The sequence below is a fragment of the Sebastes fasciatus genome, chromosome 2, assembly GCF_043250625.1.
Source record: "Sebastes fasciatus isolate fSebFas1 chromosome 2, fSebFas1.pri, whole genome shotgun sequence".
Taxonomy (NCBI): Eukaryota; Metazoa; Chordata; class Actinopteri; order Perciformes; family Sebastidae; genus Sebastes; species Sebastes fasciatus.
The window spans coordinates 32,764,795-32,777,542 of NC_133796.1; the positions used below are offsets into that span (position 1 = coordinate 32,764,795).

The 12,748-nt window shown below is 39.7% G+C and overlaps 1 protein-coding gene across 5 annotated transcripts in view; it reads left to right on the forward strand.

The window, feature by feature from the left end:
- Positions 1-9,362, forward strand: part of ctxn2 (cortexin 2) — a 14,811-nt gene extending 5,449 nt beyond the window's left edge. For 2 of the 5 annotated variants that reach the window (XM_074620368.1, XM_074620377.1), the window contains exons 2-3: positions 6,211-6,361; positions 7,207-9,361. In XM_074620368.1, the coding sequence (XP_074476469.1) occupies positions 7,276-7,521 (246 nt within the window). In that variant the 5' untranslated portion in view covers positions 6,211-6,361; positions 7,207-7,275 and the 3' untranslated portion in view covers positions 7,522-9,361. The other 3 variants (XM_074620386.1, XM_074620358.1, XM_074620393.1) reach the window with 3 other exon arrangements.
- Positions 9,363-12,748: the final 3,386 nt, after the last annotated feature.

Here is a 12,748-nt window from a genome sequence, read left to right on the forward strand (position 1 = left end):
CTGAAACTATTGATTGATGCACTTTCATTTTCTTTACACAATATGCTTTAACATTTGTAGAGAATCTGCCCAGCTACCCTTATGAAAAAGTAGTATACTTCAAGTTTATTTTATGAAATAAACTTAAGTAAAGTTCAAGTATATTTCCCAAGTATGCTTTATGTAAGTATACTAATATCAATGTACTAGTAGTATGCTTGTAAGTGTACTTCTTCAATACTTCTTGGGACTAAATTGGCCCACTTTTTAGTTCTTAAAAGTATACTTTTAAGTGTACTTTAAGTGTAAGAATAGTAAACTTTGAGTACACAACTAGTTTACATCTAAGTTGTATTTTGTACTGCAACTATACTATGAAGTGAACTATATTACAAGGGAACTTTTAGGTATGCTATTAGTTTACTAGTTCTATACTTGTAGCCCACTTTTTAGTTTATCAAAGTACACTTTAAAGTATACTCTCAGTAAACTACTAGTTTAATAGTTTTTACTGCAAGTATACTTGTAAGTTTGACTTGATGTTTTGTGATGAGATTAAAAAAATGAATAAAATATATTGTTCTCTCATGCCTCCATGGTGAACGGAGAATGCAAAATTCTTGATGAATTCAAGTAAATTCAAAACATACGTTTGCAAACTTTACACACTTTAATAGGCTACTCGATCAAAAAGTAAGCAGTAGTATAAGCCAAATATACTTAGACTTTTCTGTATACTTGCCAGTATAAATCAAGTATACTTAAGTTTAATTTCGTTAAGTATACCTCTGATAAGTACATAAAAAGTAAACTGAAAGCACACTCTCTTATTTTAAGTTTAAGAGAAGTATATTAATAGCACACTTGAATAAACTTCTCTTTGGTAAGGGTAGTCAGTGCAGATTCCACCTCCAAAACAAAACACTTCATTTCAAAATCTGACTTTTCAATATCACATAAAGTTGATTGAACACTTATAGAATACTTTATCTAGTTCCTAATTGTTAAACGTTTTTTGAGATATGAGCTTAATAACCAAACCATAGTTTTATGCTGGACAAAAAGTAGGCCTATCATTTAGACATTTAACAAGTTTACATTTGAGCAATGATTCAAAGCAAGTCTTGTTAGAAATCAAGTGTCAGGTATAACCCTCTGTGACCCACAATAGAGCCGTTTTTGTCTTTTTTAGGAGGGTACAGGGGGTCTTTAGGGGGAGATAGCAGGTCAACAGTAGATGTCACATAGAAGTGGTGTACATCATCTGAAAGCTGGGAACATGAAAGTTAATTCGGGATGCAGCTCAGCACTGTGTGTCAAGTTGTTCTGGTCATAAATCAGAAATAAACATGAATCAATTAATTAAAATAAATTGTGAAAGTGTATAAGGGCTTAGGACATCATGATATATGATGGCCATTTACATGCTCTATTATGTCTCAAGCAATTTTTGGGTTGATACCATTTGTTACACAGATTTGGTGCTAAATTTAACCATTTTTTACCACTTGAGAATTGATAAAAATTATCAATAATCCCTCAAAAAATACCAAATTAAGACACCAAGAACTCAAGGAACACCATAGAAAAAAACATGCTGTCATTTGGTTTCAAAAACTTTTGACATTTTGAGATTCCTGCAATAATTACATTTTTCAGAGATTGGATGGCGAGCACTTCTGTTGTGTAAACTGCTCAGAAACCCCCTTACTGTCAATCTACCTATGAAAGCGATCCATCTTCTGAATGCTCTAGGTCTCTAGTTTGTGGCTGTAAAGTTTCATGAGGCTGTGATTATCCTAGAGGTCACCACAGGTCATTTTATACAGTGACGTCAAGTTTCAAAAAATGGTCTCACTACAATGAAATGGCTACAATGGGGACTAAAATCATCTCACATGAATACAGTTGGGCTCATTGAATCCACAAGAGTCTCAGCTTCACAGTGATACCCAATTTATGTAATTCAAGACTGTTTAGGGACCCTAGTATGCAGAAATATAAAAAAATACACCATTTTGGAATAGGCCAAAAATAACACAATTACTGTATACTGCATTCAAAAACTGCATGTTTTTACAGCCTCTGAAAGACAGTAGAGTCGGTCGGATCGTGGGTCTCAGAGGGTTAAGGGTGCATTGATGATAATACGGGGGAAAGGGTGTCCCTCCTCTTTGACTTCACCTCTAGACTCAAACGTCTGTTTCAAACTTTTTCAATCTTTTTATATAACCTATTCTGAGGAAATCATTAACAGCCAAGCTATTTTAAAGCCCCTTTTGGGGATACTGTCCTATTTACAAACAATTCACACTACATCATAGTCCAAATGGTGATTTTATGTGTGGCAGACTCTTCAGCACATCTACAGGTGAGCTTCTCCAACCCAGATATTTGCTATGTTATGTAGAAGTGTCTGATTCGTATACTGATATGTTGATTAGGCTGCTTAGGTAGCTGCATGCTAGAGCCACAAACTAAACAGTTGGTGCAACATTACTCTGGAAAATAAATACATTTATTCAGGAACGGATGCCACTGCTAAGTCAGGTGCGATGTAGGACGGATTGTTACAACTTTTAATTACAACCATGGATCAGGTTGACCCGTAACTCATCGAGGACGTTAACCTTTAACATATAGTGCAGTACATCTGTAAATGTAAAACCAGGTCAATAAACTGATAATACATTTCCTTGATTGCTAGTTGTTTTCGTAGTTGGATTTTGAAGCTTCAATTATACATTTAATCTGGAATATGACTTTCTGAGTAGCAGTGACAACATTTTAAAGTATCTCACCACATTCGTAGATTTGTATTTCTTTGTAGAAACCAGAGTGAGCCTTTGGAGGTGATTTTTCATAGTCAGTACTAAAAATACCTTTCTGTAGTGGCTTCCTTGGAAACACTCCAAACTAAAATATTTTTCCACTTTAAGAAACATCAACTTCTCTTTACAGCAAATCAAATAAAGACATAATCAGAAATGTTAGTTTAGCATTTTTCAAGCAACAATATAGTCAAACTGGAAACTACATGGTAGCTATTAGCTAACTGTAACTACAGCTACTAACAACATTAAATTAATTGTTTATTTATGGTTTAAATACCACAAAATAACATTAAAGGAGCAGTGTGTAGGATTTGGCAACATCAAGTGGTGAGGTTGCAGATTGCAATCAATTGAAACTTCTCCCGTGTGCTAAGCATGTAGGAGAACTATGGTGGCTGACATGAAAACACAAATGTCCCTATCTAGAGCCAGTGTTTGGTTTGTCTGTTCGGGGCTACTGTAGAAACATGGCGGCCGGCTCAGGGAAGAGAACCTGCTCCCTATGTAGATATGAAGGCCTCATTCTAACACAAAGACTCTTATTTTCCGGTAACTATACACAAAAGAAAAGATACTTATTAATATTATATTCCATTTCTGCCAATAGATCCCCCAAAATGCTGCACACTGGTCCTTTTAAAAGATTTTTTAAGAACATTTTTGTGGTCATTTTTGAATTGCGTTATTGGCAGCTACAACGATATTTCTCTTATCTTACACGTACACTATAATGTGCCCAATAGCGCTGTCAAAGTTAATGTGATAACACATTAATGTAAATTTGTTTTAACACCATTCATTTCTCTAAAGGTAGAGTGAAGATGCTGTCATCCTATGAAACTACAAAACCTAAGGAATCCATTGGTACCAACCATGTAATACTAGCTTGTCGTGAAGGAGGCTAAATAGCGCTCCAAACTTGCGCAAAATTTTGGCGAGGTAAAACTGGCATGGCCGTTTTCAAAGGGTACCTTGACCTCTGACCTCAAGATATGTGAATGAAAATGGGTTCTATGGGTACCCACGAGTCTCCCCTTTACAGACATGCCCACTTTATGATAATCACATGCAGTTTGGGGGCAAGTCATAGTCAAGTCAGCACACTGACACACTGACAGCTATTGTTGCCTGTTGGGCTGCAGTTTGCCATGTTATGATTTGAGCATATATTTTATGCTAAATGCAGTACCTGTGAGGGTTTCTGGACAATATTTGTCATTGTTTTGTGTTGTTAATTGATTTCCAATAATAAATGTATACATACATTTGCATAAAGCAGCATATTTGCCCACTCCCATGTTGATAAGAGTATTAAATACTTGACAAATATCCCTTTAAGGTACATTTTGAACAGATAAAAAATGTGTGATTAATTTGCGATTAATCGCGATTAAATATTTTAATCGATTGACAGCCCTATTATTAACTAAAATAAATAATAAAACATTAATATTATATTCCATTTCTGCCAATAGATCCCCTTACTACACACTGTTCCTTTAAGAGATTTTTTAAGAACATTTTTATGGGCAGTTTTGAATAGCTTTATTGGCAGCTACAGACATATTTGTCTTGTACACTATGAAAATGCACAATCACCTTGGCAATATGTCTTTAATAACAGATTATAATATTTATTCTTAAAAGGCAGGCCTCCCTGTTAATTTAATTTAAGTGGTGGGCCCCAGGAGGATTAGTAATTGCAGCAGTCGGGCTAATGGGGAGACCTGATAAAGTATTTAAAGTCTTTGTACTTTCTTGTACAGATTGTATTATCACTTAAGTGTGGGGGGTAGAGTTCATTAACATTAAAGGGGATACTGTTAAGCAGCTCATAGGATCGTCGTTTTACAGTTCTCAATATCAGTTTTGCTCCTGACCTGTTGTCTTTCTGAGATAAAAAGTCTATAATCTTTAGCCTCCTGTCCTATGGACACTGGATAATATTTTAATATGCCTTACGCAACAGGTTTAAATTGCCTCAACAGTTCCTCTTCCTGAGCCAAAAGCACACCTTGACATACATGTAAAAAAAACATTTGCTGCTTCTGACAGATGTGATAAAGATAATTCAGAAGCAAATGATCTACGGTAAGTCGCTGGACTTCTGTAATTTTCACATGAATGGATGTAATGGATTGCTAATAATGACGTACGCCTGTAACCTGACCTCATCGCTGAGGTCACTATTGCGCTGTGATGCAAGTCTTTTCCATTCTGACCTTGACATTTAAATTGACGAGGCCAACGAGGTAAAATGTCTAACGATTTCGTTGTCTACGCAGTGTGTGACATCTCTTCATCTAATTTGCAAGAACTGTCCTTGAAATAAATAGGGAGATAAAATTGAGTCGTTGACTCCTGTCGACAAATCACAGCGGTGCCACACACCACCCATTAAGTATACAGACAAGTATTAAACAGCACAGCAGGACCACAAATTGACCCGAGAAAAACAAAACTTTGAAGTGAAAGTAAATGCGAGGAGGGAGGTTATTCACCTCTGTGTTTATATTTTCTCGGGGGATCTTTTTCTGCTGTTTACAACCAGAAAAAGACAAATGGAGCTCTCTCTGTACCACTTTTAAGCCATGAATTATTGCACACAAGGGATGACCATCTCCCTCATGGCTTATCCTTAGATCAGAGTCACTGCACCACTGTTACAACAACTACATAGCTGATATGAATTTGCACTGCATAACAACGAAACCAGACCTTTCAGTGCTGCATGACAGTGGGCAATCAGATGACCTGCTGTCTGTTTTCCTACAACAATACTGCTTTTCATTCACTACAATAAAAATACCAGTCTCTTCTCCCTCAACATGTCCAGGGGAGCTTGCATTTGTAAGCCTTTAAGCAGCGCAAACTAATTGAATTTGAGCAAACTGCAGCAATTAAAAACACATCATCAAACCAGGCTTGCAGGGGATAACACTGTGTTGTACCAAAAATACCTTTTGCAGCAGCATTTATTGGCCGGGAGCAGTGAGAGGCAGCATTTCTCCTGCTGGCTTAGCCATGATATTCCTGTCACATTTTTTTTTGGTGGAGTCATTTTTAGAAAAGCCAAAATAAGCCAGGGGAGGGGGGTGGGTGGGGGGAAGTAGAAAAAGAAGAGGAGGATTGCTTGTTTATGCTGCTGCGTCTGCCGTCCCGGCGTTGCTGAGGAGGGGAATGTTGTGAATGACTGAGGCAGCAGGGCGGCGGAGTGAGACTAACAAGTGGTTGCCATGCAGCAGGAGCAAGCGTGCGTGCTTCTGGAGGGAGAGATAGAGAAACAGAATGATAATGAATAGGAGGCAGCAAGTGAGGGAGCGTGAGGAGAGGAGCTGTATCTCTGAGAGGAGACACACATCGTAGCTTGATCCATCACTTCTCTCTTCGTCTCCAGCTTTTTGTTTAGATGAGAGGTGAGCCTACAGCTCGTCCCAGTGTGTCAGCGATGGATGGATTAATGGATATGTGTCTGAGGGTTCCAGGAAAGAGGAGTTGTTCGGAAGAAACGGCAGCAACAGGTCTGTGAGGATGGAACGATAATGACGGTGAGACGCCTGCTTTTTTTCCTCCTCAGACATCCTCACTCTGTCAATGCAGTCTCTGTCTTTCACCCTACCTCACTCCCTCCCTCTCTCCTCCCTCACCATGCATACTTGTGCAGTGTCCCGCTCATCATACTTCCTTCTTCCTTCGTCTGTCTTTCTCCCTGTATGTACCTTCCCTCTCTCATCCAACCCCCCCTCCCTCCCATCCTCTCACTTATAGCCACCTGCTGCTTGTGTTCATGTGAAAGATTAAGGAGGAAACAGAATGACAGACTTCCACTTGTGTGACCACACCAATTTTTGTGATCATGTTTTCTCGTCTAATGGAATTACGCTGTCTGGCAGGCATCTGCTCGCAGGCAACAGGTAGAGAGCCCTCTCTTTCTAAGCCAAACATACGTAACATCACATCTTCATGAGATGTCATCGATGCCTCACCGCTTTGCCTGTGTTTTAACAGCTGGCTATGCACTGCGACACACTGTAATTCTAACCCGACTTCAAGGAATGTAGCTGTGGTGTTGGCTCGTTTTCCTGCAGTCTCCCTCACTCTTCTGTTTCATGTTTGCTTTTTGCAATTTTCTGCAAAATTCCCAGAGGAGCAGAGTGAGAGAGAGAGAGAGATCGAAGTCTCCGGGCATCTGTTTGATACCACATTCAAAAGCAGCTATTTATAGCTACCTGTAACCCCTTCACGTTTCATGGTCAGCTCAACATCTAATTTCTGTATTTTCTCTTTCCCATATCTGCCTACACAGCGTATGCATTAAGCGTGATCATATTCAAATGGGTTGATGAAACGGATCCTCTCAAGGCAGCACTAATCTGACGCCATCTCTGTCCAGGTAACATGCAGGCTTCTAAACGCCTGACCCTATCAGAGGCGAGATGAGGCACCCAGATGCTGGTTTACCATGTGTAGCGTCCACTACAACCACTCCCTTGCTGCCATGAGCGGAAACGACATGATGGCGCACTCCCTGACTCTGGAGCAGAAGACGGCGTTTGCCTTCGTGGGGATGCTGCTGGTGTTCCTGGGGCTGCTGATAGTAAGGTGTTTCAGGATCCTGCTGGACCCCTACAGCAGTATGCCGTCCTCCAACTGGGCCGACGGCATCGAGGGGCTGGAGAAGGGGACGTTTGAGTACGCCCTCACTTAACACAGGGACACACACGTCCATTAGATGTCCTCATAAACAGAAATGCCTATAAACACACATACACACGGACGTGAATACACTTTGCACACATGCAAACACACACGAGCAACCTCACACACACCATTAAGACATCTCCCTGTGATGGACCGAACTAAGAGACTGAAGCTGTGTATGTTGTTCAATGTGCGTGCACTTTTAGTTCAGAGTCCCTTCTGCTGTACGTGACTATATGTCTGTTATTGTGCGTGTCCGAGCGAGCGTGATGCAGACGCTGTGTCATATTGTTTGCCCTTCTGCCAGGGGGCGTGCATTTCAGCTCATCGATTTACACAGAGATGGCTGAAGCTCCCTTTAACCCATGCCTACAAGTTGAATGTGTGTAGATGAGGAGAGGCGGATGCTCGTGGGACAGGGCGGGGAATTAGGGTGCAGTGGGATTATTCAGATGTATTTTTGAAGACTCAGGGACACGAATCCTTACGTGAACTCAGAATGGGGACACAGAGTGGTTGCACCTCTGCACAGGAATGTATGTGGTTGGATACAGGGTATTATGTCAAGCTAGTTATTTGTGGACTAATCCAATCTGTTGGTGATCCAAAGGAATGCTGCTGCTGCTGCTGCTGCTGCTGCTGTGTGTGTACAGATTGGTCCTTTCCATGGCATCGTGCAATGAAAAGCAACTGAACAAACTGTGATTTATGGTGTTACTGTTTCTAAATGATGCAAACGAAAGAACAAACAACTGTTTACTTATGACGGTATGTCTGCAAAGACATGATTTTTGGATTGTCAATTGTTCCGTCTGTCAAGCGTTCTGTCTAAAAGGTTGGCTGATGCGACCACGCCAAAGAACTTTTAAGGGAAATGAGGATTGGACTCTGCTTGTTTTCTAATGACAGGGATGAACTCTCGCTATACCTGTCTGCAGAGGAAAAGGTCACATGGATAACAGGGGTGGGATGTCTGTCAGCACTGGACGTGAACATCTTTTTCTCAGCCATCCTCACCCTCTCTCTAACCCGTTCTCTTCCTTCCAGACAGATGAAGTCCTGAACAGAGACGCTGCGATACGGCAGACTGGTCAAAGTCTTGAGTGTTCCTTTGCTAATTTCTACGGTCTACGGTTTCTCCTTAGTGCTGTGAATCTGCCTTACTGTGACCTTCAACGGGTTTATGTGCCTTCATCTAGAAACATTAGAGCACCTGTTTGTGTGTGTGCGCGTGTATCATGATGACAGATGCGTCTCCTGACCTGTTGCTTGCTCAGCTGGTGGTAGAGATTTCTCATTGATATAGATTTGATTCAATGATGTGAAATAAATAGAATTTCTTCAATTTAAAACATTGTCGGTCATACTTTTGCTATTTGGGGTCTCTTATTGCAATTTGTGGAGCATGTTGGGTAAAAAATAATGTTTGTGAGATCAGTTTTACGAATTAGCATGATACTTTAGGTCAGTTGTTCCCAAACTTCTTCATGTTAAGGACCCTGAAACTGACACAAATTAGACCACGGACCTCCATTTGATAAGATTTTGTCCCAGAGTCCCCCATCTGATAGGATTTTTGCTTTTTAGGGCTGCCCCCTTTAAGTGGGTTAGTTGACTAAGATTTCTTTAGTCGATTAGTCATTTATTACTTATTATTTACAAGAAACTTATGAACACATCTCTGGTAAACACAAGATTTAAAGTGGTGCTTCTGTGGGATTCTTTATGGAGAAACTCAGTTTCACAGATCTGTCAATTAAATCAACTAATCGATTAGTCGACAAAATCGTATGAGTGTTAGTCGACTAAGACTTTCTTTGGTCGAGGACAGCTCTATTGCTTTTAGATGTTTTATTACAGAAAGTGTATGAAACCCATGACCAAAAATAGTAATACATTTTGTCATTGCGTGTTTTAAGCTGGGCATACACTGTACGATTTTAGACCATTTCTGGCCCGAATTTTGAGCCATAAGACTAATTTTAGAGTCGGACCGAATTTAAGCTTCCTCGGGCATTGTTTGCCGTGCAGCGTACAGGGGGGGACCGAGGAGTGATTAACTCCTCCCGACCGGCCGTCGGGCAGTCGGATAGTTGAAGCAGAGCCACAAGCAGATTCCCCAACGTCAGTGCCTTTTTTCTGCTTTTCTTACAGTAATCAGAGCGTAGCTATCAAGATGATAATGTACACAGATATAATACAACGTAGCTAGCTGTCCTCCAATTCTCTCTGCAAAATGGACAAGCCATACTGTCCACATCTTCCTATCCAACTGCGAGTCCATATACGCCGGCGCCTCTTTTTTTTTTAGACGTTTCAGCAGACAGGATGACACAGATGATCAAGACAGCACGTTTCTGCCTTGTTAGCATTGTGACCTGAACAGACCTCTGCTAGCAAACAAACTCTACCTGCCTCGGAGCTTTTAAACTAATCTTTATTGACAACTGTCACCAGCCAGAATGGCCCTCAGGGGCCCACGGGCCATGTTTTTTATCTATTTTACACGTACAGTGTGAGCACTCAGGTTGTGGCTGATGATCGGACCGTACAGTGTGAGCACATAAATCGTGAGCTTTGGCTTTATATCGCAAACGATCTACTTGTACAGTAGGAGTAGGAATTACACAACAGCATTTCTAAAATCGTACAGTGTATGCCCGGCTTTATGGATGGAATTATAGTGAAAATAAACGATTCCCCTTTTTGCTGGGGAACCCCCTCAAGGACCCCACTTTGAAAACCACTGCTTTAGGTGACAGTCCTGGTTACAGGACAGAGGTTCAAAATTCATCTTGATGAAAATGTTAAGCCTTTTCTCTGCTTCTAAACTCTGGCTGTAGTTGTCAAACGTTGCTGCGGCAACAGACAGGGTGGGAGCAAGTGGCTGCATGAGAGCGAAGAGGCGATCCAAATATAAATAAACGTGGTAGGAGTCGATCCTCACACAGGAGCTCATGATGTGTGTGCATGTACATGCATTGACAGTGTTGTGGTGATAAGGCAGGTCTTGATCTGCAGACTTTTCTCCAGTGGCCGGTAAACTCTCAGAAGTCAGGCCACCGTGCACGCCTCCCTTGACACCCATCATTCGTCAGGAATGCAATCATTATTGCACCATTGTCCCTGTCACCTTTGGGACACCCTTATCTGAAATCTATTTTTAGTGGAAAGAAACACTGCCCTCTTCCTCGTCAGCCTACAAGCCCACTGACCTCGGAAGAAGAGCTTACCCAACGAGTAACACGGGCTGTAAATCTATCAAATGTTAACTAATGTGTCTGCTTTGCATTGTATTTTCATATCTCAGTGTGCAGTATAATGTCTGAAGTTTATTTAAAATACCATAAATCACTTTCCCTTCTTTGATTGGAACAAAGATAGAGACAACTAACCTCATCTTTGCATACAAGGGGAAGAACTATGAGGAAAACCGGACCTACAGTTACGTTACGCGTATTTTAAGTGATGCATGCAACAGCTGATAGATATCAGGAACAATAAAAACTAATTAGAAATATTCCTCATTTGTTGATTTCCTTCTTTTAGCAACACATAAGTCATTAGGACACTAATGTAACACAGCCTCCTGGTTATATAGCTTATTGGACCAATGAGTCAGCTGAACAGTGAACCTTAGCTTTAGCTGATTATTAATCATCAGTTTTATTACTTTGTGGTCTTCGGACCTCACAAGCTACGTCCTTGATTTGTTGTGATAAGACCAGCAGATACAATAGCCTTTCTATTACCGACGCTATCCAGACAGCTCTCTGATATACGATTAATGCTACTTTTAGTACCGTAATCTCTAGATATAGCTTGAGGCGATCAGGTCAGTTAAAGGGTGAATATTGTAACCAATGTGTTTTTTTTTATAATTATTGTTATTATTAATTAAAAAAAGGCTATATTTTATGCTTTAGCCTTTATGTAACTTCACAAAATCACTGATAAAGTGGAGAATTCTGCGGCTGCTGCAGATATTGACCGAGGTGACAGGAACTTCTTGCCCCTTCTCAAACAGCTGCACTGGTTTCCTGTTCTGAAATGAGTGTTGTGTTGGATTTTAGACTGAAAACCTCTAATGGATGGATAGGTCAATGATTACCTAGCATGGCATATATTAATGTTTAATATCAGTTATTAATGATTATAAAGCCATAATGTTTAATAATTTACTTTTAAGAGATTCAAAACTGCATTTTACTAATATGCTCAGTTCTTGGGTATCCTTTTGTTGGTTGTTTGCAGGTTTATTAAAAATCTAAAAGTATTGATTATTTGAACAATTTTAGGGCTGTCAAAGTTAATGTGATAACGCGTTAACACAAATTTGTATTAACGCCATTAACTTTATCATTATTATATCTCTACATTATTATCATTCGGATCATATGAAACTACAAAACCCAAGGAATCCATCGCTCCCATGTTGATAAGAGTATTAAATACTTGACAAATCTCCCTTTAAGGTACATTTTGAACAGATCAAAAATGTGCAATTAATTTGCGATACATTTTTCGATTAATCGCAATTCTATGGACAATCATGCAATTAATCACGATTAACTATTTTAATTGTTTGACAGCCCTAAAAAAATGTTTAGTGATATCATTTTTGGATTTTGATATTCTTGATTATTGAAAGAATTCCATGAACATCACCCCAGTTACACATTAACAAATCTATTCACATATGTTAAAAGAGCTGTTTTAGATTTTGGATTTGAATAGCTGAATTTTTCCGGAAAAAAGCTGCCTCTTACACAGCCGACGACAGTCCAGCAACTCTGACAGTCAACAAGTATAACTTTAGTCTGGAGTCGGGGCTGTAGGATAGTTAGCAGAGCCTGAGGATCATCTGTAAGACTTACTGTATGAGTTAGTTCATTAGTTAGTTAGTTAGTTAGTTAGTTAGCTAGTTAGCTAGTCTTACACTTGATCATGTGATTTGTCTCTACAGGATTATTGCACAGAGCAGCTATTATCCCACCCAAAGATCCTTAGTTAGACCACTGAATCTCTCATTTAAAACCTAATGAGATCAGTTTATATTAATTCCATGAAGATTTCAGTTTAATAATCATATTACATGTTCAATAAGTTTCTCTGTAACAAAGCATACATAACAGATCACGTTTGATTGGAGAGTTATTGACAGATATGTTTAGCAGGCCTATGCTGACTGGTGTATATACAGTATATAGCTGAGATGAGCAATACCCATCCTT